Source organism: Triturus cristatus, chromosome 3_1 (genome assembly GCF_964204655.1).
Source record: "Triturus cristatus chromosome 3_1, aTriCri1.1, whole genome shotgun sequence".
NCBI lineage: Eukaryota > Metazoa > Chordata > Amphibia > Caudata > Salamandridae > Triturus > Triturus cristatus.
Window position 1 is genome coordinate 123608481 of NC_140583.1, and position 23218 is coordinate 123631698.

The window sequence follows — 23218 nt, forward strand, 5'->3', positions numbered from 1 at the left end:
TAATTTCTTAGCTTCTCACTACAGGCCGTGCAGTGTGTGTCAACCTTAATCAAGTCTGCACATTTGATCTAATTTTTTGCAGTCATTAATGCTTGTTTGCATTAACTCCACTACAGACCTGTTTCCAGGCTTTCACCTTACACCATTTAGATCATTCCTTTCTCCTGACTTTGGAACCTTTTAGTTCTGATGCCTACTGAAAACTTTTCTGCTTATTCGAAAAGAACTACAAATGTTTCTATATATGCCACTTGGTGGCTATGCAATGGCATTTGCACGTTGTTCCAACCATGTTTGTTTATTGGCGTTTGACCATATGAGATGGGGTGGGCGAAATATTTCATTCTGCCTGGGGAATCTACCTCACTCCTTACTCTTTAACGTGAACTTCCAGCCGAATTCCGCCAAACTCTGCATAGCTGACTTTCCCCCCCCCCCCCCCCCCCCCCCCCCCCACAAGGCTTCAAACAATGCGAGCGAGCGAAGTTTGCGATCTCCTAGTGCGGTTTTCTAATGCTGGCAGTCAGAGTGCTGCCACTTGAGAAAACTTGCTGCTGCTCGAGGAGATCCACTTGAGTGGCAGCAAAATAAACTCACATAGTTGCGCGCTTTCATGCAACGCATGACGCTGCTCGCACTAAATAGTGGGAGCTGCATGTTTCTGCCTGTAGGAGAAATTATGCAGAATCTCGCAGAGTTTTTATGTAACTCTGCTGACGTTGGCGAAATTCCACTGAACCTTTCCTTCTTTTATGCGAGACTGCTAGATTCCACGGAGTGAAATTCTGCGAAAACCGCCAACCCCTACTTATAGGTTTCTAATGTTTATATTTTCATTATAAAACCCTTTTAGGCCTATTGTTAGTTCGTGAAATACAAATCTGTTGTTAAATCCGTTTTAATGACCTTCCATCCCAAAGGTAATTTCTGAGATCGTTTATTGTATTAATCTGGTGACCAGCCTCTCAGACTTGTTTTGAAGCCCCCGCTGCAATTATCTAAAGACGCGTCATGATCACGTAATGAATGCTCGATTTGAAATCAGGTCAACTATTCCATCATTTAGGATTTGCACTTAGAAGTGGGGAAGTGGGTGAGTGTTCAAAGAGACGTTTCAGCAGCGGGTATATTTAAATATATTGTCTTCTGGGCAAGAGTCCCCTTTAATCCAGGTAAATCCAGAAGCTGTTCTGTATTGTGGAGAGCACACAGGCTACCTACCACCTTCTATACTTCTATGCTTCACCCCCATTCTTTTTCGTGAACATTCACCACCAGACACCTGACAACCAGGATGATGGGAATGATGATCAGGATCCTCATAGGGATGTAGATCAACCATTACAAGACCCATGGGACGATTATAACACCAATTTGCCCACAGGCAATTATCCCGACCTGTACCCTACCAAACCCTCTCCACCAGATGATAGTGTAGGCTACATTGAGTTACTGGGTAGAGCTGCCAACTATCATGGGGTACAGCTACATAAGGAGTCATTAGAAGAGGATTTCCTCTTTGAAACCCTCAGTCTCACACAACAGTAATCACATACACTACCCATGATTAAAGGGATGGTCAGGCATGTAGATGACATTTTTAATGACCCAGTCGGGGCTTGCATTCTTACCACTGGAGTGGACAAGAAGTACAAGCCAGCACCGTCAGACCCAGTATATATAAGAGGACAATTACTGCTAGACTCTATTGTTGTGTATAATGCAAGGGAAAGAGCCAACTCACAGACAACAGGAGAGGCTCCACCTTCTGATAAGGTATCACAACTTATTGATTCTTTGGGGGAAAAGGGTAGCTGTTCAAGTAGCCAATTTGACGTGTCCAACACTCAGGCACTGTTAGTGCGATACGACCATGTGCACTGGGATGAAATGGAACAACTGATCCAATATTTAACCCTGGAACACAAATCAAAAGCACAAGATCTGGTTCATGAAGGGCAACTTATTGCTAACAATCAAATAAGATGCTCTCTAGATGCTGCAGACACTGCTGCTGGAGCAATAAGCACCAGTGTCCACTTAAGAACGCACGCATGGCTCTGTGTATCTGGTTTTAAACCTGGGGTTCAAACCTCCATTTTAAATACCCCATTCATTAAGGAACATCTATTTGACCCAGCGGTAGACTCTTCACTTGAAAATGAAGAAAGATTCTATGGTAGCCAAATGTATGGGAGCACTTCAGTCCACACAGGGTTGTGCTTCCTTTTGACGCTCTTTTTACAGAGTTGGCTCGAAACATACTCCTCAGAAGCCCACCTCTACCTATAAGGGCAATAACCAACCCTCTCCATCGAAGGGTCATTTCAGGGGAGGTGTCAGGGGTAACCAGGGCGGGGTTCAAACACACGCAACTCCCCCGTCAACACAACGACTTACCTTCACTTCCCCCTGACCACTCAACTATTGTTGTGGGGAAGACTGTCAGAATTTCTACCAATCTGGCAATAAATAACAGACAATGGGCATTACAAATTATCCGTTCTGGCTACTGCCTTGAATTTATCAACATGTCTCCAAATATTCCACCAATGCCCTACAAACTATCACCAGACAATCTAGACTACCTCAAACAGGAGGAGAGCGTGTGCCACCCCAACATCACGGGTCGGGCGTATACTCCTTTTATTTCCTCATTCCCCAAAAAGTCAATCTCAGATCAATTTTAGATCTCGGAGAACTCAACCGGTACAGTCAGACCATTTCCACATGGTGATACTTCAACAGGTACTTCCTCTACTTCAGAAAGGCGACTTTCTATCTACTCTAGATTTAAGACGCCTACTTTCATATACCAGTTCACCTTGCGCATCGCAAATTCCGCAGGTTTGTGGTAGTGGGTCAACACTACCAGTTCAGGGTACGCCCATTCGGTGTCGCAACCGCCCCCAGAGTTTTCACGAAGTGTCTGGCGGTAGTAACTGCTCACCTAAGGAAACATAGCATTCAGGTCTTCCCATACTTAGACGATTGGCTCATCAAAGCCAACACATACCAACAATGTCTGCAGCACACTTTCAAGACAATTCGGCCACTGCATCAACTAGGTTTCACAATCAATGTGCCAAAGTCACATCTCCAACCAAAAAATACAAAGGACTACCTAGGAGCCACAACAGATTCTCAAAGAACTCTCGATTTTTCCAGCTCAGCCACAATTCGAAATATTCAGGCTTTAGTTCTCCGTATCCAACCATTGGATTCCAGCTCAAACTAACATGCAGCTACTGGGAATGATGTCATCCTGCATCATGATCTTTCCCCTTACCAGACTGCACATGCGTCCACTTCAAGAATGCTTAGCCAGTCAGTGGAACCAGTCTCGAGGTCTAATAACAGATCTAGTGTTGGTAAGCGGCCATACTCTTTGCTCTCTGCAGTGGTGGAACACACAAAATTTATCAAAAGGACGATCGTTCCTAGACCTGGTTCCACCGGTAGTACTATAGTACTAACAGCGGACGCTCCACATCAATCACCTATAGCTGCTTGCAATATTCCTAGCACTCTAGGTGTTTCACCTAGAGGGCAAAGTTATCCTCATACGTACAGATAACATGACAGCCATGTATTACATACGAAAACAGGGGGACACACTCTCTCCAACTACTGTCCCGCTTGGCCCAAGACATCTGGAGGCTGACCATTCACCACAAAATGTATCTCATTGAGGAACATCTCCCAGGAGTCAACAACCAGATTGCAGATCTTCTCAGCAGGCAGAGACAGCAAATACACGAATGCGAACTCCACCCTCCGGTCCTCCTTCAACGCTGGGAAGTCCCTCACATAGACCTGTTCGCCACATACCAAAACGCAAAATGCCCAAACTTCGCGTCCAGGTATCCACACCCATTGTCCAAAGGCAATGCACTATGGATGAATTTGTCAGGAATATTTGCTTACACTTTTCCGCCTCTCTCACTCATTCCATTAGTGGTTGAAAAACTCAAACCAGCATGTCTGACACTAATCCTAGTTACTCCCACATGGGCACGGCAACCATGATTCACAACCCTATTGGAACTCTCACTAGTTCCTCACCAAAAATTACGTCTTACACCAAATCTTCTCACACAGCGCCATGGAGACATAAGACATCCGGTTCCCAGTCAACTCGATCTGGCTCCTGAAGTATTAGACTATCTTAATCTACCGCCAGACTGCATGAATATTCTCAAAGAGGGTAGACGTCCTACTACAAGAGCCTGCTATGCAGCCAAGTGGAAGCGGTTTGTAATGTACTGTAATAACCACCACAACAACCCGCTTGATGCTTCTGTACAAAACATTATTTGTTACATCTACAACGGTCCAATTTAGCATACACTTTCATACGCTTACACCTGGCTGCAATAGCTGCATACCTCCAGAATAGGCAATATCTATCTCTTTTTAGAGTGCCTGTTATCAAAGCCTTTATGGAGGGACTCGAATGAGTCTTTCCCCCAAGACGACCACCTGCCACAGTATGGAATCTCAACATTGTTCTCACCATACTAATGGGCCTATCCTTTTAGCCAATGCACAAATGTGAACTGCAATTTCTCACATGGAAAACTGCTTTCCTCGTGGCTCAGAAGAGTGGGTGAGCTTCAGGCATTAACTATAGAAGAACCCTTTTTACAAATGCACCAAAATAAAGTGGTTCTTCGGACTAATCTTAAATCGTTTCTGCTTTTTACTCCAATCAATCTGTTGAGTTACCCATGTTCTTCCCTCAACCAGATTCAGTGGCAAAACGTGCCCTACACACATTAGATGTAAAGAGAGCGTTACTGTATTACATAGAAAGGACAAAACCTTTCTGTAACACAAGTCAACTTTTTTTGTCGCTTTTGCTCCACCACACAAACTCAATCCCATATCAAAATTGGGAATTGCAAGGTAGATAGTCAAGTGCATTCAAATATGCTATGCCAAAGCAAAACAAACGCTAACAGTTTCCCCTAGGCACACTACACGCAAACTGGGGCTTCTATGGCATTCTTAGGAAATATACCCATAGATGACCTATGGAAAGCTGTAACATGGTCTACACCTCACACATTCACAAAACCCTATTGTGTAGATGTGTTAGCAAGACAACAAGCTAGAGTGGGCCAAGCAGTTTTACGTACACTATTTCAGACCACTGCAACAGATACAGGTTAGCCACCGCTTTGGGAGATAACTGCTATATAGTCTATGCCTAGCATATGATCTACAGCTCATATGCCTCAAACGGAAATTGCTACTTACACAGTATGCAACTGTTCTTTGCATATAGAGCTGTAGAGTCATATGCGCCCCCCCACCTCCCCGGATACCTATATCTGTTGCAGTAACATCTTACTCAGATACATGCATTCATGGACATCTCCTTTTACTACTACTACTATCTTCATTATCACCCTCTGTGGGAATACAATCTAACAATGGAGTTGATGCCCATGCGCACTATCACCGAAAGGAGGAGTCACCTACCTCGTGACTGGAAAGGCTTCTTTGAAGAAAAAAAAAGTGCAAACGTCCGGACCCAACACCAGATGCTATCTATACATAGCATATCACTGTACAGCTCTATATGCCAAGAACAGATGCATGCTGGGTAAGTCGTATTTTCCCTTTGTTCCATGTAGGACAGAAATAGTGCTGAAAATTGCACCAAAATGCAACTTTAAAAAAAAAAAAATATCAGGGGAAGAATTCGTCCCAGAGTCGCATTCAAAAGCATTATTCATTGCTCTTATGCCCGACAGCTTTCAATTTCCACCAGTCACCATTGACGGCCACATGACTCCCTCTTACTACAAATGTCTTCTTCCTTCGGATGTGGAGTCCTAGCAAGAGGAATGTGGCCCCTATGCCCCTAAATGATGGCTAATGGATGTCTGGAGAAATTAATGAAGCAGTCCAAAGTGCTTAAAATGTCAAAGCACAAGGGATTCATGATTATGCGAATTAAAATGGATTCTCAGTTTCATTTTAAAGGCGGCTCTTGCTCCTCTACACCTAGCAATCAGATTTGGTATTAAATGTACCTTTGATGGAAGAGCCTGGCTGGCTCTACGTTGGCATTCAGGAAACTGCACCCTGAATTTCAGGAAAGGGCCATCGGGACCAATCTTGCCTAATTAGGTTTTGTGCACATTTATGGTTCTGGCATGATGATGGTCACATTCGTTTTTACTTGTGTGATTGTCTACTAGCGTCATCAAAGTACCTGTTATTGAGCTGATCGATAAAACTTTACTTGTACAAGGTCTCTGTGGGCCTTCTTGCTAACTGTCCGCAGATGAGCGGAGCATGCAGTTATCTATTTACCCTTCTCTAGAGGATTAAGTCCCTTCATCTTGGTGCTATTTTTTAAGATAGTTGAATAATTTTTTTTGATTTTTCCTTCTCAATTATTCTGCAAGTATAATTTAGTCTACCAAGCAGGTAGAACATAATTGCAAAGTGTCATAATATGTGCTCAGCTAGTCTTGCTTTATATTTAAGCACACCACACTTCCCATGTTGCGAATTAGAAGATATCAGTTATGGGGAAAGCAAGTCGCAATCAAAGTTTTGCCAGCATCAAATCCAGACTAGTAGCAGCCATGACACCTGACAGAACTCTGAACTACTAGTAGAGTATATAATTCACCTGTTTATATTACTGAAATGTCTGTATGTTGTTTTGAATGTCAGTCAATTAAAGAACCAAGGGCCATATGTATCGAGCCTTTTTCCCATTTGCAAACGGGCAGATTCTCAGAATCGGCCCGTTTGCGAATTGGAAAAAGCCTTTTGGGATGTATCATCCCAAAAGACCATCGCAAAATGGAGAATTGCAAAATTTGCGATTCTCTATTTTGCTAATGGAATTAAGGAATTGCAAATTGCGATTCCTTAAATGCAATTCTGGAAGCACCAGAAACTTGCTATTTGGCCTTCAGAAATTGTAAATTACCACCAACCGCAATTTGGTGGTAATTTGCGATTTTCTTTAAAAAAGCACTTTTTGATTATTTTTTTTTTTTAAAGTGCCATATGTCGTACATACATGCACTTAGGGCTTGTATGTGCACACATGTATATTTAAGGGGTGCAACAGGGTGTCCTTTTGGCACCCTTGCAACCCAAAAATAGCATTCTCAATTTGCGATTCTCTAATTCTATGTCAGGACCGGAGGCTTCGGATTATGCTATTCTTTCAATGCTTTATTTCAACAGCAGCCATATCAAAACTCAAACTGGACCGCCTTTCCCAAACACCCTCGGGAATAAGTGGTCAACAAAAACCAAAGAAGGGACACCATATCCCTCACTCCAATCATCCAATCACTGTCCAGGAACCACAGCCTAGTCCGTCATCCCCTTGTTCCTCCTCTTTCTTTTCTGCTCGGCAGTAATGGATAAGTGTTTCTCTCTTTTCTCTTCATGACTGTTTATATTTAAAGTGTATTGTCGGTGTATGCGACAGCCTCGGGACCGGGCCTGCCGTGAATCTCCGTTTATTGTTTATGTGGCTTTGCGACTCTTTATAATATTATTGCTTGATGTGCGGCGCAGGTGCGCTGTAGCGGCTCACCTCTGTTTTTTCTGATTTCTACCGCCGAGGGGCTGCTCCAGCGCGCTATCGCTTGTTCCGGGCTCAGCCCTGTGTGGTGTTTTTTTTTTTTTTTTACGTTTCAGGCGGAACTCATAGCAGAGGAATCCTTATCCTCTGTGCCTGTGACTAGGGCGGTGAGAACCTGCAGAAAAAGTCAGCCTAAACGCGGGGGACCACGGTCAGGGAGGAAAAGGGCCGCTTCCCCACCAAAGTCTAAGGAAAAAAACAAGAGCATGAGGGAGACAACCTTAGACAAATTATAGATGATGATCTATTTAACAGGATAGCGGATATGATAGACCTAAAGATAAAGAATATCATTAAGCCACTGATTGGAAAAATTGATAAGCTTACCGCAGAGGTGAAAAGGTCGGGAGGGCTGCAACGTAAGCTAGTAGAAGAAACAGAGAATGTAGTAACCATTGGCACTAAACCAGTAGACACTGTGTTGGGAAATAATGGGGGTGATATAGTAGCAGATGAAGGCTTATCAGAGACCATTCCGCCTGGTCAGGCACCACCAGCTGTACCTAGTCAGGAAGCAGCAAGAGAGGCCCCTATACCCCCATCTACCGCACCAACACCGCCATCCCTAGGGGATAACCCCACACAATTTATAGTGGAAGCCTCACCATTGGTACTGGTACTAGCGAATGTACCCATCTTACCCCCTGGCCAGACAGAATCTATTTCATCTCTGACAAGCAAGGCGTTACACTGGCTGTCAAGCAACATGCAGATGGCACATTATGGAAAAGAGCAGTTGGCATTGGAAATTGTAATGGCGAGGAGGATGACATGGATTGGGAACAGGGAAAAAAAGTTCAAGGGGGACTGTGTAGTGTTAAATTTCTCAAACGCAGACGTGCTCCCAAATGTCCTGTCAAATATATTCCCCCCCCCCCACGAAGAAGTGGAACCATAATCCCTCTCACCCTAAAATTTTTCTATAGTGAGCAGCAAAACGCGATCCATCCAAATATTCCAAGACCAGGGTGGGTCACAAGAAGTAACAGATGGGGTGGGGGTTTTGGACCCATACATAATGACCATGGTATTGGCCCAGCAAATAGATTCGCTGTAGGGCCAGGTGATCATCAGAATGTGTTATTTTCTAAGACCCCTAGATCAAACTGGAATATAATGAATAGGTGGGGGGCAGGTGTCCCGGTAAACGACCGAAATGACCCCGGGATCTGTGGAAATGGATTTGGAGCTTGGCCGGTTGATGAGCAGTTTTGGATGCGTCCGAATACCCCATTACCAAGGTGGAATGTAGCAACAAATGGATGGGGATTGGAGGCCCCACCCTATGATTGGGGGTTTGGTACAGTGAATAGGTATGGGGTTTTGGCAAACTTAAATGATTGCGATTGACGTATGGGGGGCCCAAATACGTTAAGAAAATGGATCAAGGGTCCCATGCATAATAAGCCACACCAAAGATAGGGGCAGAGGTCTTATAGATGGTATAAACATGTTTGAGACAATTAATCTGGAAGGCCGCAAAGCGCAAGTTGCTCCAGAAAGAGAAACTGCTCCTGACCAAATTGTGGGTGTGATCGTTGGTGGCTCCCTTAAGGAGAACGAGAATGTTATTGTTAATGATATTTCGCATGATCAGTTAAATGCAGTAGAGAGAGTGGGCAACTTATCGGCTAATGGAAGCCCCCACCTACGAGCAGAAGATGGGGTCCCCTAGACCGATTTTGTGGCGTAGAGAACTGTAGAAACATGCAAGATACTATGTTGGAATGTAGCGGGACTTAATTCCAAACGTAATGATAAGGAGTGGTCAAGCTTTGTCGTAAGACATAACACTATTGCCCTCCAGGAAATCTGGGATACAACCGCTAACTTTTGGTGGGATGGGTTCACTAGCTTCGTCAAGGCAGCTATTCCTAGCCGCAGCGGCAGAGCTAAGGGAGGCCTGTTATTGTTATTCTCTCTAGAATTGAAGGGCTCCCTAAAACAGATTAGTACTTACTCGCACAACATACTTATCGTAGAGAGAGATATTAACCCCACTAGGAGGTCCTTATACATCAATTTTTATAACTCGGGGAATAGAGACAACAGCGGTAGCAATATCGCCACTTTAGACGCTATATTAAGGTCAGGCAGCCAGATTACTCAGCTTGACACAGAGTATATCCTACTAGGCGATTTTAACATTCATCCCTGCACGTTCGCATGCAGTTTAAGTAACAAGGAATGGGGTGATGGTCCCGAGGGACCTCACTTTGAACATACCACAGAGGGAGAGGAGCTAGAGGACTTCCTGGCAAATTTCAACTTGTACGAACCAGAGGGGGGCCCAAGAATAGCTACCTTCACTGGCACCAATCCCGGAACCATAATTGATTATATTTTCACCACACAAGGTATTCTAAACCAGGTGCTTTCCTATTGCACTGTGTTATCTCACCATAGTGATCATAACCCTGTCTTACTTGAAGTGGCTTGGGGAGATTACATGGGGCCAAATCCGGGGAAAGTGAGGTCGGACCATACTTTGCGTACCTCTGATCAGGGTAGGAGAGTTAAGTGGGCTAAGGTGGTCCCAGAAAACTTCTATGCTGAGGTTTTCCCGAAAATTAAGGAACAGGTTGAGGTTTGCCAGAACCCTCGTGCCCGGGTTGTGAAACTATAGGGGCCTTTGAGTCGATCTGTGGGCAGGTGTCGCATGACCTCCTGGCTAAATCAAAGAAAGGAGAACCGAATAAGTAGCGCTGGTTCGACACCGCATGTTCAAAAGCACACAGGTCTCTGATGGTAGCGTTGAAAAAAATACCTAGGGTAAGGGGCGAGATTGTTAGATTGAGGAAAACCTATAAGTCAGCTATAAAAATCAGACAAAGCATCAAACGGGAAGCCTGGGAAAATCTCCTATCCGTGGCTGTCCTGAAGGACAGTCGGAAATTCTGGGAAATAATTAAACAACCATTCTTTTCCGACCAAAATAACGAGGCCATGGACTGTGTCATCCCAGATGACAAGTGGTTAAATCATTTTAAAAATGTGTATGGGGATAATGATCAGGCAACCCAGGATGTGTCGCTGGCCACTTTAGACGCCACTCCTATTCATTTCTATAGTACAGAAGTGGAGAAAGCTATCTTGGCCACAACCAAGCATAAGGCCCCGGGCCCCGACTGGGTGCCAGCCGATTTTTTTCATACATGCCCCAAAGTTGTGGGCAGAGGTATTGGCCAACGTCTTTACCGCCGTTAATAGCAACCCTACACCATCTTCCTGGGACATTTCCACCATCGTCCCCATCTTTAAAAAGGGCCAGCAGGACGACTCCGGTGTTATAGGCCCATATCCCTCTTGGACTCGTCGGTGAAGATCTTAGGCAGAGTCCTTTTGTCCAGGCTGAGGGATAATGTCGAGAGTTGTGGAGGGTTGTCTGAGATCCAGTATGGGTTTAGAGAGAGGAAAGGCACAATCGAACAATGCTCCAACCTACACCTGCTCATATCAAAGTATACGGTGGCCAAGGAGGGGTCCTTGTTTCTAGCATTCATGGACCTCTCCTCGGCCTTCGATTTGGTGAACAGGGCTAAGTTATGGATGACCTTGCTGAAAATGGGGATCGACGAGGCATTGGTAAGATTTATGGCTTCCCTACACCAGGAGCTTTTTTCGGGCGTACGAGTCACAAATGAGGGTAGGTGCACGTCCATTTTCAAATCCCTGAGGGTAAGGCAGGGCTGCATATTGGCCCCTCTGCTCTTCACAATTTATATTAACGGTCTGGGTGCACATTTGGAGGAGAAGGAAGTCGATGTTCCGCGTGCGGGAGCAGTTAAGATCCCAGCGCTCCTGTACGCGGACGACGCCGTGCTAATTGCGCACACAGGTGTCGGCCTTCAACGCCTCTTAAATGCCTTTGGCACATTCATGGAACAGTTTGATTTAAAAATAAATGCTAGTAAATCGCATACCATGGTGGTGGGCCGAGAAAGTAGTAAGAGGAGAACAATAACCTTTACGTGTAGAGGGGATATGGTTTCTAGAGTTTACACTTTTCCCTACTTGGGGGTACTTTTTGACCAGAGAGGAACTTGGGGTCCTCAAGTGAGGGCAAAGAGGTTGGCTGTTATTAGATCATCGTCTGCCCTCATGGGCTTTGCGGGCAGGTTAGGTGCCAGGCCCATGGAAGCGTTGTTAAAAATTTACAAGAGGAAACCTGTCGCCGTTGCGTTATATGGTTCACCAATTTGGGGCTATGTAAACGTGGAACCAATCCAGAGAGCGGAGAACAGATTCATACGGACACTCCTCTCTGTGCCGCAGTCAACACCAACTTACTCAATACACTTGGAGGTGGGCCTAGATTTCCTTACTGATGGGTTGAATATGGCTCCCCTGATCTTTTGGTTAAAGACGTGGCTTAATGAAGACCTCCCACTGAACCATAAGATCATGTCCGACGTCTTGTCCCTAGACAATTGTAAAGAGATCCCCTGGCTGGCCTATCTGTTGAAGGTATTCTCAGATTTGGGACGACCAGAGCACTTTACTTCCCCCCCAAGATATCAAGGTCCAAGACATCGATCTTGTCAAAAAGCATTTTATGGGGAGGGCAAGAGCACTTCGTGAAGAAAGGGAATTAGTGAAACCATCAGTAAGGGACCATTACTTACTTGTTAATTCATTTTCTTTAGCACCGTATCTTGGTTTCGTTACAAATCCATTCCATAGGTTTCTTTTAACCAAGTTCAGGTTTAATTTGCTACATTTTTATTTAGGCACTTTTAAAACATGGGAAAAACCGGAAATAGCCTTACCCTGCAGTTGCGATCATTTCTCACCCCAAGACACCATGCATTTTGTTATGTTTTGTGGGTTTTATTTAGAGCCAAGGAAAAAATATCTGGTATCAGCTTTGAAGGAGGCGGGCTTCACACAAGTGAGACCGGCTCTGCTCTTCTTGCAATCATTGCCCAACATACATATTACCTTTTGTATAGCCAATTTCTTGGTAGCTGCAGTTAGGATGAAAAAACATACCCATTAGATCCATCGTTATTCCTTTTTAACTTTTGTATGCCTAGATTTGTTTTAATGTAAATTATTTTATTGTCATATTTTAACACGCATGAAATGTTCCTAACTCTTTGTATGAAATGTTTTTAATCTCTTTGTATGACTTTAATTGAGTCGAATGAAGATATTTTGACTGACTGACTTAATATATCTGTGCATCTCATCCACTTAGAATCTTGCTGTATAGTTCTCATAACCATGGAAAATTGGGTCTACATGGGCAAACCAGTGTAGGACAGGGCTTGAACGGTTTGAGCACAGTTCAGTTAATTGTGTTATATTGGTCTACAGGACAAACACGGAGATTGACTTGGCATATGTAAATAAAAGGCTGTATGCGTGGGTCTATCGTACCCAAAAGGTTGTGTCAGCTGTTGTGTCTATGCCTTTTGATGTTAATTTATATTTGGCAAGCATTCAGTTGTCGCCAAGTGGAAGATTGAGGGTCATGGAAAATTGTGGAAGCTCTGCTGTTCTGTCTTATCTTCTGATGAATAATGTGTGTGGTGAAATCTGATTAAAGCAAACAAAACAATAGCGAGAACATGAAGAGTGCTGAGACTGAGCACGCTTTATAGCCTTCGAAAATTGTAAAAACAAAGTTGAATCAAATTTTCTTTATTTCTGTTAAGTTGCAATTTAGATATGACCATTGCACGAATTCTCAGAAAGGTCTGTTTGTAGGGGGTTAGTGAATGTGTAAACATGAAGGGCCAGGTTCACAGAGATCCTTACTGTTATCACACAGTGAGGTTGCCTCTTTATCGAGCACATTCACAAAGAGAATTTACACATGCTTAAATAATGTGTTGTATTTGTGTAGATTTGTCAAATGCATTTGATGATTTGCAAATGCAGACGATGCTCGCTGATCTGTTCTTGCATCACCCTTCTTTTCTCTCATAGTAGTTTAGACCTGGTGTTGGTCATCTGCATCAGTAATGCAGTGCAACTTGCAAGTAGGCAGCAAGCCAGTCCCGTAATGTGTGCTTTGCGGCTCACCAGTGCACCGGCGTTCATGCAAGGAATGAATGCTGGTCTACCGAGGTATATTTCTTCCCCTGAATCGGGGGAACTAATATCTCCTTTAAGGTCAGTCCAAGAGTGTGTTCCATGATCTACTTGGGTGAAGTGGTAAGGGTTTGAGAAGCTGATTCCTGCAGTCTGCTATGCTTCTACCCATATGACATCTGGAAGCCACGGAGTAGCGAGACCTAAAAGCACTGTAGCCATTCTGCTCTTGACCCAGCCAAAGGTTCAGCACATGGGTCTCTTTCACGGGTCAAGGTGTCTGTGCAGTCTGCGTTTGGCAGAGTACTCAGACTACATATTTCTAAATCAGGGCCTTCGTAAGTGTTCCTGTCAACGGATTGGTATGAATTGCTCAATTACATTCTCTTGAATGCTTTAATTCATTGCTGCCTATGATCATATAGTCTTATATGACCAACGTTTATCACACCTTTTGACTGAGTTGTTCTGTTCTCTCCTATTCTTTGTCATTCGCAACCAGACAGTAATTGACATTACTTTGCATTATGTGTATCTTTCTGCTCTGTAAATAGTATTTAAGTCCTGGAAAACTGCAGTACATGTTGAATGAATATGAAGATGTTTTAAGCTTGCTGTGTTGTTGATGCACAGGCCATGGCCCAGAAGGATGACATGGAGGAGAGAATAACCACTCTTGAAAAACGCTACCTCGCTGCACAGCGTGAAGCCACCTCTGTGCACGATCTCAATGATAAACTTGAAAATGAACTGGCGACTAAAGAATCCATGCATCGGCAGGTATGAATCCCATTTTGCTTTTGAGATTAATTTTATTATCTAGTGATTCAGCTACAAACCTCAGCCAATTTTATCTTTTGAATGCTTGGTTTTTAATATTTTGTTAATGTTCTTTAGAAACGCAGTGAGGTGTATCTTTTTTCAAATACCTGCTTCCAAATCGAATTGTCGACAGTAATTGTGCCACAAAATAGTAACGTAGACCTATGCTGATGAGTCTTTTCTAGGTTTCGCAATGACCACTTCCTGAATTATTTATTTTGTCAGTGTGGCAAATACATACCAGAGCCACCAAAGATTCGAAGATCACCTCAAATATGGCCCCGTTCCGTAATGACATTCCTACACATTCAAACAAGTTTATTTTCTCAGTGTAAAGATGGGTATTTGTTTAATAAATAATTCTTCTAGATCTGCTGATTAATTCTTTATGGAATGTTTTAGACTGTATTATACAAATAATACTTGTTTTCGGTGATTGCGTTGCCCCGGTGCGTCCAACCAAATTTGAACTGAACCGTAACTAAGTTTTTTGGTCTGTGTGTACACATTTTTTGTCCAAAGATTTCCAACAACTACTTTTACCCAGGCACCTTTCTCTTGGGTATCCCTTTTGTAAATAGTTGTCTACCTTTCATTGTAAAACCGCTGCCTCAAATAATTCTCCATTTGTCTAGCCTCTAATCGGTGGTCAGACCAAAAATCTTCATTCCCACTAACAAGAGCCTGGTGATCTCCAAAGCCTGTGAACTCCCTGGGAGTCCGAAATCTTGTGGAGATTGCAGCACAGGGCACAAAACCAGTGGAGTGTAGTCCCTCAGAGCTTTTTAGCTTCCTGTTTCTGAATCCTCGTCAATACCTTTAAACTAGGTGGAGGAGATTGAGCTATGTCAAAGTCGTGAAGCATATGTTCATTTTAGGCTCCTAGCAGTGTTAGGTGACGCTTCAACTCTTTCAAAACGGGGTAGCAAACAAATCCCTAACCATTTAATCATTTTGTGTACGGTTACATGAGTGGTGCTTTGTGATGAGAGACGAGCAACATTTAAATGTATGTCATAAAACATGTTTTATACAACCTTCAAATATCCGTCAAATGAAATGTTTTTATTCTATTGTCCATTTATTTAAATGTGTATTTTTGTCTTAGCTTTCTGCTTTATGGGTAAGTGGATAAGTACCTATACTGCCAGCTCTTCTAACTTGTCAGTGACCAATCAAAATCAGCTTTTTATCTTTGGGAGTTGGAAATAGGCCATGCTGACTATCACTTATGGATTTCTCTGCCCTCTAGTGACCATTGGAAAAACTGTTCTGTCCTTGTTTCAGTAAAATGATAGTCGCAGTTAATAATTAATTTTTTCAAGAACCAATTTTTCCATAATTGGTCAGTTTTATGGGGATTTTCTATTAGAAAAACACCCGGTTCTCTTTTTTTTAATACTAAGATAATCGGGATGTTTATGTTCTCCTGTAAACACATGGTAAGGGGAATGGTGCCCAGTGTTGCTTACCACCTCCTCCCTTGCTTCTAATCTAGATAGTCATTAACGTTAAAGGGGTGGTTCTGGCCCTTCAGTAACATCTGGAGACTGCTTCGTATCTCTACAAACAAAACTGCTATCTCAAGTGTAACACTGTCTAGGACGCTTCGTGATTCTTGGATGAAGTTTAAACTCTGTCGTCTTCTGCATGCAGCCAGTGGAGCTGACGTAGGTTAAAGGGACTTGTGCGTGTCTTCAAAATCTTGAACCTGATTAGCTGCATTGCTGGAAGACCTCCTGTGTAAACGTGAGTTTCATACTTCAGGTAACTAATATAAAAGTAATACTGGTTGGACATATTACAGGAGCTACACCTCTCCAAGTATGATAAAAGCACTTAATTTTTCCTGAGGCCTCAGTGTACCTATTGTCGACATACATGTGGTAGCCGACAACTGAAACTAACAGATGAACCCAGGGAGGATGGAGATTAACATTAAAAGAAAGATTAGGGATGAGCAAGTGAATGCTGTTCTGTCTCCATTTTACTGGGATATAGTTTCAGTAAAAAAAAAAAAAAAAACATATTTGGGCCTTCAGGATGAGCGGCCTAGGATATGGGCTGAGTTTTCTCTAGCCCTGTAGTTATTGGTACCAGTAGCACTGCCATTACAAGTTGGATCACGCAGATCTAGTAAAAAAGGAGTAATTGCCAGAGGAATCCGCAATTTTGTGTTTGATTTCCTTCAGTAATTCCAAATTCTGGACTTCTGGCAGCTGGAATCTCTGGGTGAAAGTATACTGCTCATTAGTCTGATGGGTCCTTAACTGCTATGTTGCCGGTCCACAGGAATTCAGAGGCCACTCGCAATGAGGGCCTTAGTCGTTCTAGGATTTATATGCACCACAGAGAGGGAAAACGGAAACCGTGAAGTATAAAACTAAGGTGGGACTGTTGGTTGTGCAGATATATTTTTGAAACTTGGCCATTGCCCTCTCGTACTGCCTGCGTCCTGCAGTGGATCCAGTTCTTAATGGATTGGGTAGCTCAAGTGATCATTGCCCAGGTTCCCTGGGGAGCTTCATAAATACACTTGTAAACCCTGCTAGAAAGAGCACATGAACCATGCCTGCGCTATTAGAAAGTTGGGCGCCCTGATTGGGGGATAAAACAGCAATAGCCAGCAGAACAAAATATATTTAAGCACAGTGAAACTGAATCATACATGGGTATTTAAACTATCAAGTGGAGCCCGACGTAAGCCTACAAATTCTAAACATGCACTCAGAGCCTTTAAATCTGCGTACGGAAGCGTACCTAGCGCTCCATAGAAGACAATTCCCACAAATTATTGAGCTCAATAAGGTATCTGGACAGCTCATTACAGATTTTGGAGATCAAGGAAAAGGAGACTTATCAGTGGACGCAGTTTTCGTCCTCCTAGGTCTGACCTCAGTCGAGGAGAAAAGATGAGAATTGACTGATTGGAATCTCATCTACCTAGGTGAAGTGTTCACCACCTGCTTCACTGTCCCTTGTGCATTTCCTGTGCTGCACAACCCACCTTCCATATCTAATTTACAGCTCAGAACATGAAAAAACGATCCCCTTTCTCATCCTTACGCTTATCTTCTGCTGCTCTTGCAGCTCATGGTTTATATGCTGCATAATTAACCATGAGTGCCACAGCGTAAACTGCACTTGACTCAGCCACTCATGTTATGTATGTCCTTGATGCATCCCATAAGAGCTTCACTTTTTTGGGAGCTGGGTCAGTGCTGTAAAGCGAATATAAAAACATTAAGAAGATAAAGGTTCCTGGTTAATAGATAATTGGACACAAAGCTAACGACCACAAAGCATCTTGTGAGATTTAAAAACAAGTATTGGAAAACCTAATAAGTCTCGCCTATGCTTTGCTAGGCTGGAAGTAAAAAATAAAAGCGCTATGACGTTGTCAACGCATGTTTCCTTTACTTCCAGCCATGTTGTACAACATGACTAAAAAAATATTCACAAAGCTAATAGATGTTGCATAGGGTATACCTATTGGCTTTGCCAATGATAAGTTCTTTGGTTATTCTAGCTACCTTAATCTGTATATCTGTTAAAATACAGAGCGTTGGAGAACCCCTGGATGATTTCATGATGTTTTATCTAGGGGTGGGCGGAAAAGCAGATTTTCCACCTCCTATCGTTCAATTTTGTCAGACAACGCTCCACAACACGCAACTCTTGTTCTGTGGTTTCAGAGCAGTATACCAAAATATAAAATAAGATGGTGATCACAGGTGGATGGAAATTAAATTACTGAGTTTGAACTAGACAGTTACACAAAAAGAACCAGTTCCAGTTCTCATTATATTGTTTTCATAAAAAGTGTAGGAAACGTGACCCTTTGGCCACTTAATGACATCCCAAGAAGTTACACCAGATAACCTTTGAGCCCGATTACAGGTCATTGCGATTTCTTCTGAAACCCCCTTTAGCAAAAACGTAGGACAGTGGCACAAATAGCAGACACAACTAGGATACTAACTTTCAAAACACAATGGGCAAATAGCCTGACTTGTACAAATGTCCTTAAACTTGTATTTTCCCACCAACAAAATGACACTGTTTGGGCCGAAGACTTTTATCCCCCTCCTCAATACCCCACACTGGATCCCGAGGAAAGAAATCCAGACGGTTCCTGCCCATACGTCCACTGTTGTTGTAGTCCATTATGTATCCAATCCGGCCTGATCAGTGGTTCATAATCACACATGTGGTACACTGTATCAGAGTGTTTACACATGTACTGCGCAGGAATGGGAGAAGTAATGGGCTGGAAGGGTACGGCAGAAGGTAAACCAGGCAAGGCACACTGCATACAGAGCCCACTACAGGGGCGAAAGCACTTTCACGAGTACAACTCCAACTCGTCCGAAAGGAGTCGCTGTTTCAGAAGTACAGCAGTCTATCAGTCGACGCACATATTAGGAAGTTGTACAGCACATGCAGCTCATTCCCTACAATGCTTTGATGTGTGTGGCGAATCTAATGGTTGTGAAACTTAAATACTCAAGTCATCTGGAGCAAGATTTGCAAAATGAAACCACTGACCAAGGAAAATTAAAGGAATGAATGACGGTGAAGCCAATCAATGGTAAGTAATGAGCGTGCTAAAAGCTCCTTTTTAGAGTTTTTTAAAATGTGTTATTAGAAACAATAAATCAAAGTAAGCAACAGTGCATATGTGATGTCTCAAGAAAGACCTACAAAAGTAATGGCCTGACTTCGAAACAAAGCAGGCATGCTCCTGCCCAAGCATCTAAACTCTGAAACTTACTTCCCCTACTATTATACCAATCTGCAAGCTTTAGCCTTCTAGTTAAACTTGGAAGTCTGTGACGTTCATGTAGTCTTATCAAGCAGTTGTACAAAAAGAGTTGCCCAGGCTATACCAAAAGGGACCGGGTATTATGACTGAAAAATAAAAGTATCCCTTTGGTGTTATTCAACACTACTCAAATGAGTTTATATACATACTACAGTGAACCATTATTTGCATCTTTATCAAAATTAAAACGGTATTGTATCAATTTAAAAACACTTCATTATATATCATTGTACATATTTTCATAAAATCAAGCACAAATATTTAGAGAACCATATCTTTTACATTTTTATTAAAGCCAGATTAACTGTTAATCTGGTTTTAATAAAAATTATGTTTTTAAGATCATGATATTTACTGAGAAGTATATAAAATTAGTTTGGATAACTTTTGAAAGAATTATTGTTAAAGATATCGTTCTCAAAATATTTGCTTGATTTTATGAAAATATGTACAACAATATTTAATGAAAAGTGTTTTTAAATTGATACAATACTGCTTTAATTTTGATAAAGATGCAAATAATAAAATAACAAGAATATGTGCTGTTATATTTGAATTCTATGTATTCTTTTCTTTGGTTCACTGTAGTATGTATATAAACTCATTTGAGTAGTGTTGAATAACACAAAAGGGCTACTTTTATTGTTCAGTTGTCTTATCAAGCAGGCCCTGCATCTAAAGACGTTCTACAATGATAGTGAATGTTGTATATGCAATTACTCACTTTGCAACCTCCTCGGAGAGAGTAGTGGATTCCTTAATATTAGGATTAGCATGAATACAGGCATAAGGTTAGATAAACAAATGCATTGATATCGACGTGTGTATGCATAACAAGTGCAACACCAGCAGGCGGTTGCAAATCTGAGTTCTATGTGAAAACAATCTGCAGAACCCTTGACTCTGAAATCCAGACTACCATTGTCTCACCCTTAGACTATAGTTCACTCAAAAATGACCTTTTATTTCCAGTCATACTCAATTCCTCTATATTTTGGAACTGTGTTAATGTACTATTCTGAGTTCAGGTGTAGGTCAAAATTCTTATAGGGAGATAATTATCTAACTTCAGTTACTGGTTCTCTTCTTTGGAGTTTGGTTTTTTTATTAATGTGGATTTTGCCTTCTGCTTTCATATACTATCTAAAAATTGGTTAGATTTCTAAGAACCTAGGCAAGACAACCAGTGGTAAAGTGAGCTTTCTAAAGCTGAATAACTGGCCATCAACCGCCATAGAGGCCAATTTAAACTTGAAAATAGAAAGCGATTGCCGCCACTGTGTTTAGATGTATATGTCTTATAGAAGGATGGCATTCAGACTTGGGAGTCTTGGAGTTTTCGGGGGGGCGTGATTACGTGGCTGCAATCCTTTTTAGAAGACAGATCCTTCCAGGTCTTCGAAGGAGATGTGGTTTCTAAGCTCCTGGCTCTTAGCTGCGGTGTGCCTCAGGGATCCTGCCTGATCCCCACGTTATTTAATATATACATGAGGCCGCTGGCCTAGAGACTTCATCCATTTGGCATAAAAAGTCACATACGCCTACGCTACACAACACGCCTACGCTACACAACTTGTCGTGGCCTTAAACCACCCAGATAACTCATCCGCTAGCTTAGGCCCCTGTTTGGAGGCGGTTGCCAAATGACTGGCGCTCTCCTGCTTAAAATTGAATGGAGACAAGAGAGAGCTCATGCTCCTAGGCAACGCCCCAATTTTCAACTCCGGGCTATTGTGGCCAAACTGCTTTGGCCCTGCTTCAGCACCAAATAATCAGATCAAAAGTCTTGGTATGTGGCTGGATCGCTCCCTGACCTTTGACCTTCAAACAACAAAACTGTCTACCACTTGCTATGGCATCTTGAGGATGCTCCGAAAAATTCTTCCCCTCCTCCCATTCCTGGTAGGAAGGATAATGGGAGAGGCTCTGACTCTCTCATGCTTGGACTATGGGAATGCACGCTATCTGGGAGCTCCTAATGCCACTACAAATAGACTACATATCATTCAAAATTGCGCAGCTCGTTTGCTCCTAGATATTCCTTATCGGCAATCTGCCAAACCTGCGTTAAAAACCTTGCATTGGCTGCCGATATTGTAGAGAATTGAATTTAAGGCTCTGTATCACCCGCAAGTCTTTCTGGGGGAAAGGACCGGCGATTAATCAATCTATCATCACCCCTTATCACCCTGGCAGAAGTCTCAGTTCGTCGAGGCTCTTGCTTGCAACCATTCCAAAAATAGAGAGCAAGGAGCAGCGGCCGCTCTTTCTCTTACAATGCTGCGAGGCTTTAGAATGCCCTTCCTTTCTACATATGTAGGGAACCCAACCCACTGCCTTTCCGAAAATTACTTAAACCTGGTTTTTCAAAGACACTGTTCAGTAAAGGTCTTTTCTTGGTCCGCTGCTGCAGATAGCACTGGTATGCCTTAGGGTAGCTATGCACTTTATAAATGTTTTTCATTTCATTCATATATTAACCTATTACAATGAAACCTTCCTGCCAATCCTGATTTGGTAATAAAATTGATAGGGAGCATTTCATATCCGTGCTTACAACATAGAACCTGGCAGTCTCTGCATTTGTTCTGGGAAGTGTGGCCAATTAGGAAGGAGCATGGTGATGATGGATTTGAGGGTACAGAAACTAAATGTGAGGAATCGGGAAACCTATAGGTGGCCGGCATTGTGGCCAAAGAACGTGACCTTTTGAGATACCTTTGGTGAGAGAAATCTTACTGCTATCTATCAGTCGGTGAATACCGCAGGCTTATTGGGCCGTTTTTCCAACTCCCTTTGGGAGACGGCTGTGCAAGTGCTGCCTCCAGTCCTGGTGGTGGCCCGGGCTGTGCTCTCCCAAGCTGTCATTGATGGGAGAGATGTAGCAAATTTCACCATTCAATGTGGCTTAGATATGATGGGCTGATTGATTTCAACAACAGTGGCCTGAAGACGCCCGCCTGGCTTAGAACCACTGGCTTCTCAGGCAATGTCCAGGCCAATTTGATGGACATGCCCTTTGATGGACCCTGTCTTTTGGGCGAAAAGGCTGTTTAGTCCCTGGTTCAAGGATTCTCGAGCTAAGGCCAGATTCTTGGGCCTCTCCTCTACTCCTCGTAGCTAGTCTTCCTTATGTGGCAACGGAAGGGGTTTCCAGCCGCGTCAGCCCTATCCCAGCCACTGTCCTGCACAGACTGCCCAAGCTGTGCGAGGAGGTGCACGCAGTGCATTCTATTCCAGGAATGGAGGCCAGAAGTAGTCAGTCATCTTGCCCCCGGCAGCCGCAGCCTCCAAGCACTCCTAGTCTGAGTCTACCAGACCACACTACCAGTTGGGAGAATTTGTCCCCATCTCCCCCACTGGAGATCCATAAGATCAGACAAGTGGGTCTGGCAGATCATTCAGGAGTGCTATTCTCGGTCTTTCCTCTCTTTCCTCCTCCTATTCTTCCAAATCGTGAACGGCTGACGGAGGATCATCTGAAATTGCTCCAGTAGGAAGTTACAGCTCTCTTGGCCAAAGGAGCTATAGAAAGGGTCCCGGTTTCAGAAGTAAATAGTGGTGGTTATTCCCGCTACTTTCTGATTCCGAAGAAAAACAAAGGATTACGGCCCATTTTAGATCTTTGGACCGTCTATCTCTTCCTCAAGATGAAGAAGTTCAAGATGCTCTCTCTAGCTCAAGTTTTGTCTGCCCTAAACTAAGAAGACTGGATGGTAGCATTGGACCTGCAGGATGAGTATTTAGACATCCCCATCCTGCCGAGCCACAGGCATTACTTGCGGTTCAAGTAAGGAAGCGAGAACTGTCAGTTTACCGTGCTCCCCTACGGCCTTACCAGTGCCCCTCGGGTGTTCAAGGTGATGGCGAAGCTCATCTGCGCAGATTAGGGGTGTCGGGCTTCA

At 43.1% G+C, this 23218-nt stretch overlaps 1 protein-coding gene across 18 annotated transcripts in view; it reads left to right on the top strand.

Annotated features, from left to right (window-relative positions):
* PPFIA1 (PPFI scaffold protein A1) overlaps positions 1 to 23218 on the top strand; it is a 775827-nt gene that overhangs the window by 310084 nt on the left and 442525 nt on the right. For all 18 annotated transcript variants that reach the window (XM_085643557.1, XM_085643540.1, XM_085643545.1 and 15 more), the window contains exon 8: positions 14300 to 14446. In XM_085643557.1, coding sequence (XP_085499683.1) covers positions 14300 to 14446 — 147 coding nt within the window. The remainder of the gene's footprint in view (positions 1 to 14299; positions 14447 to 23218) is intronic.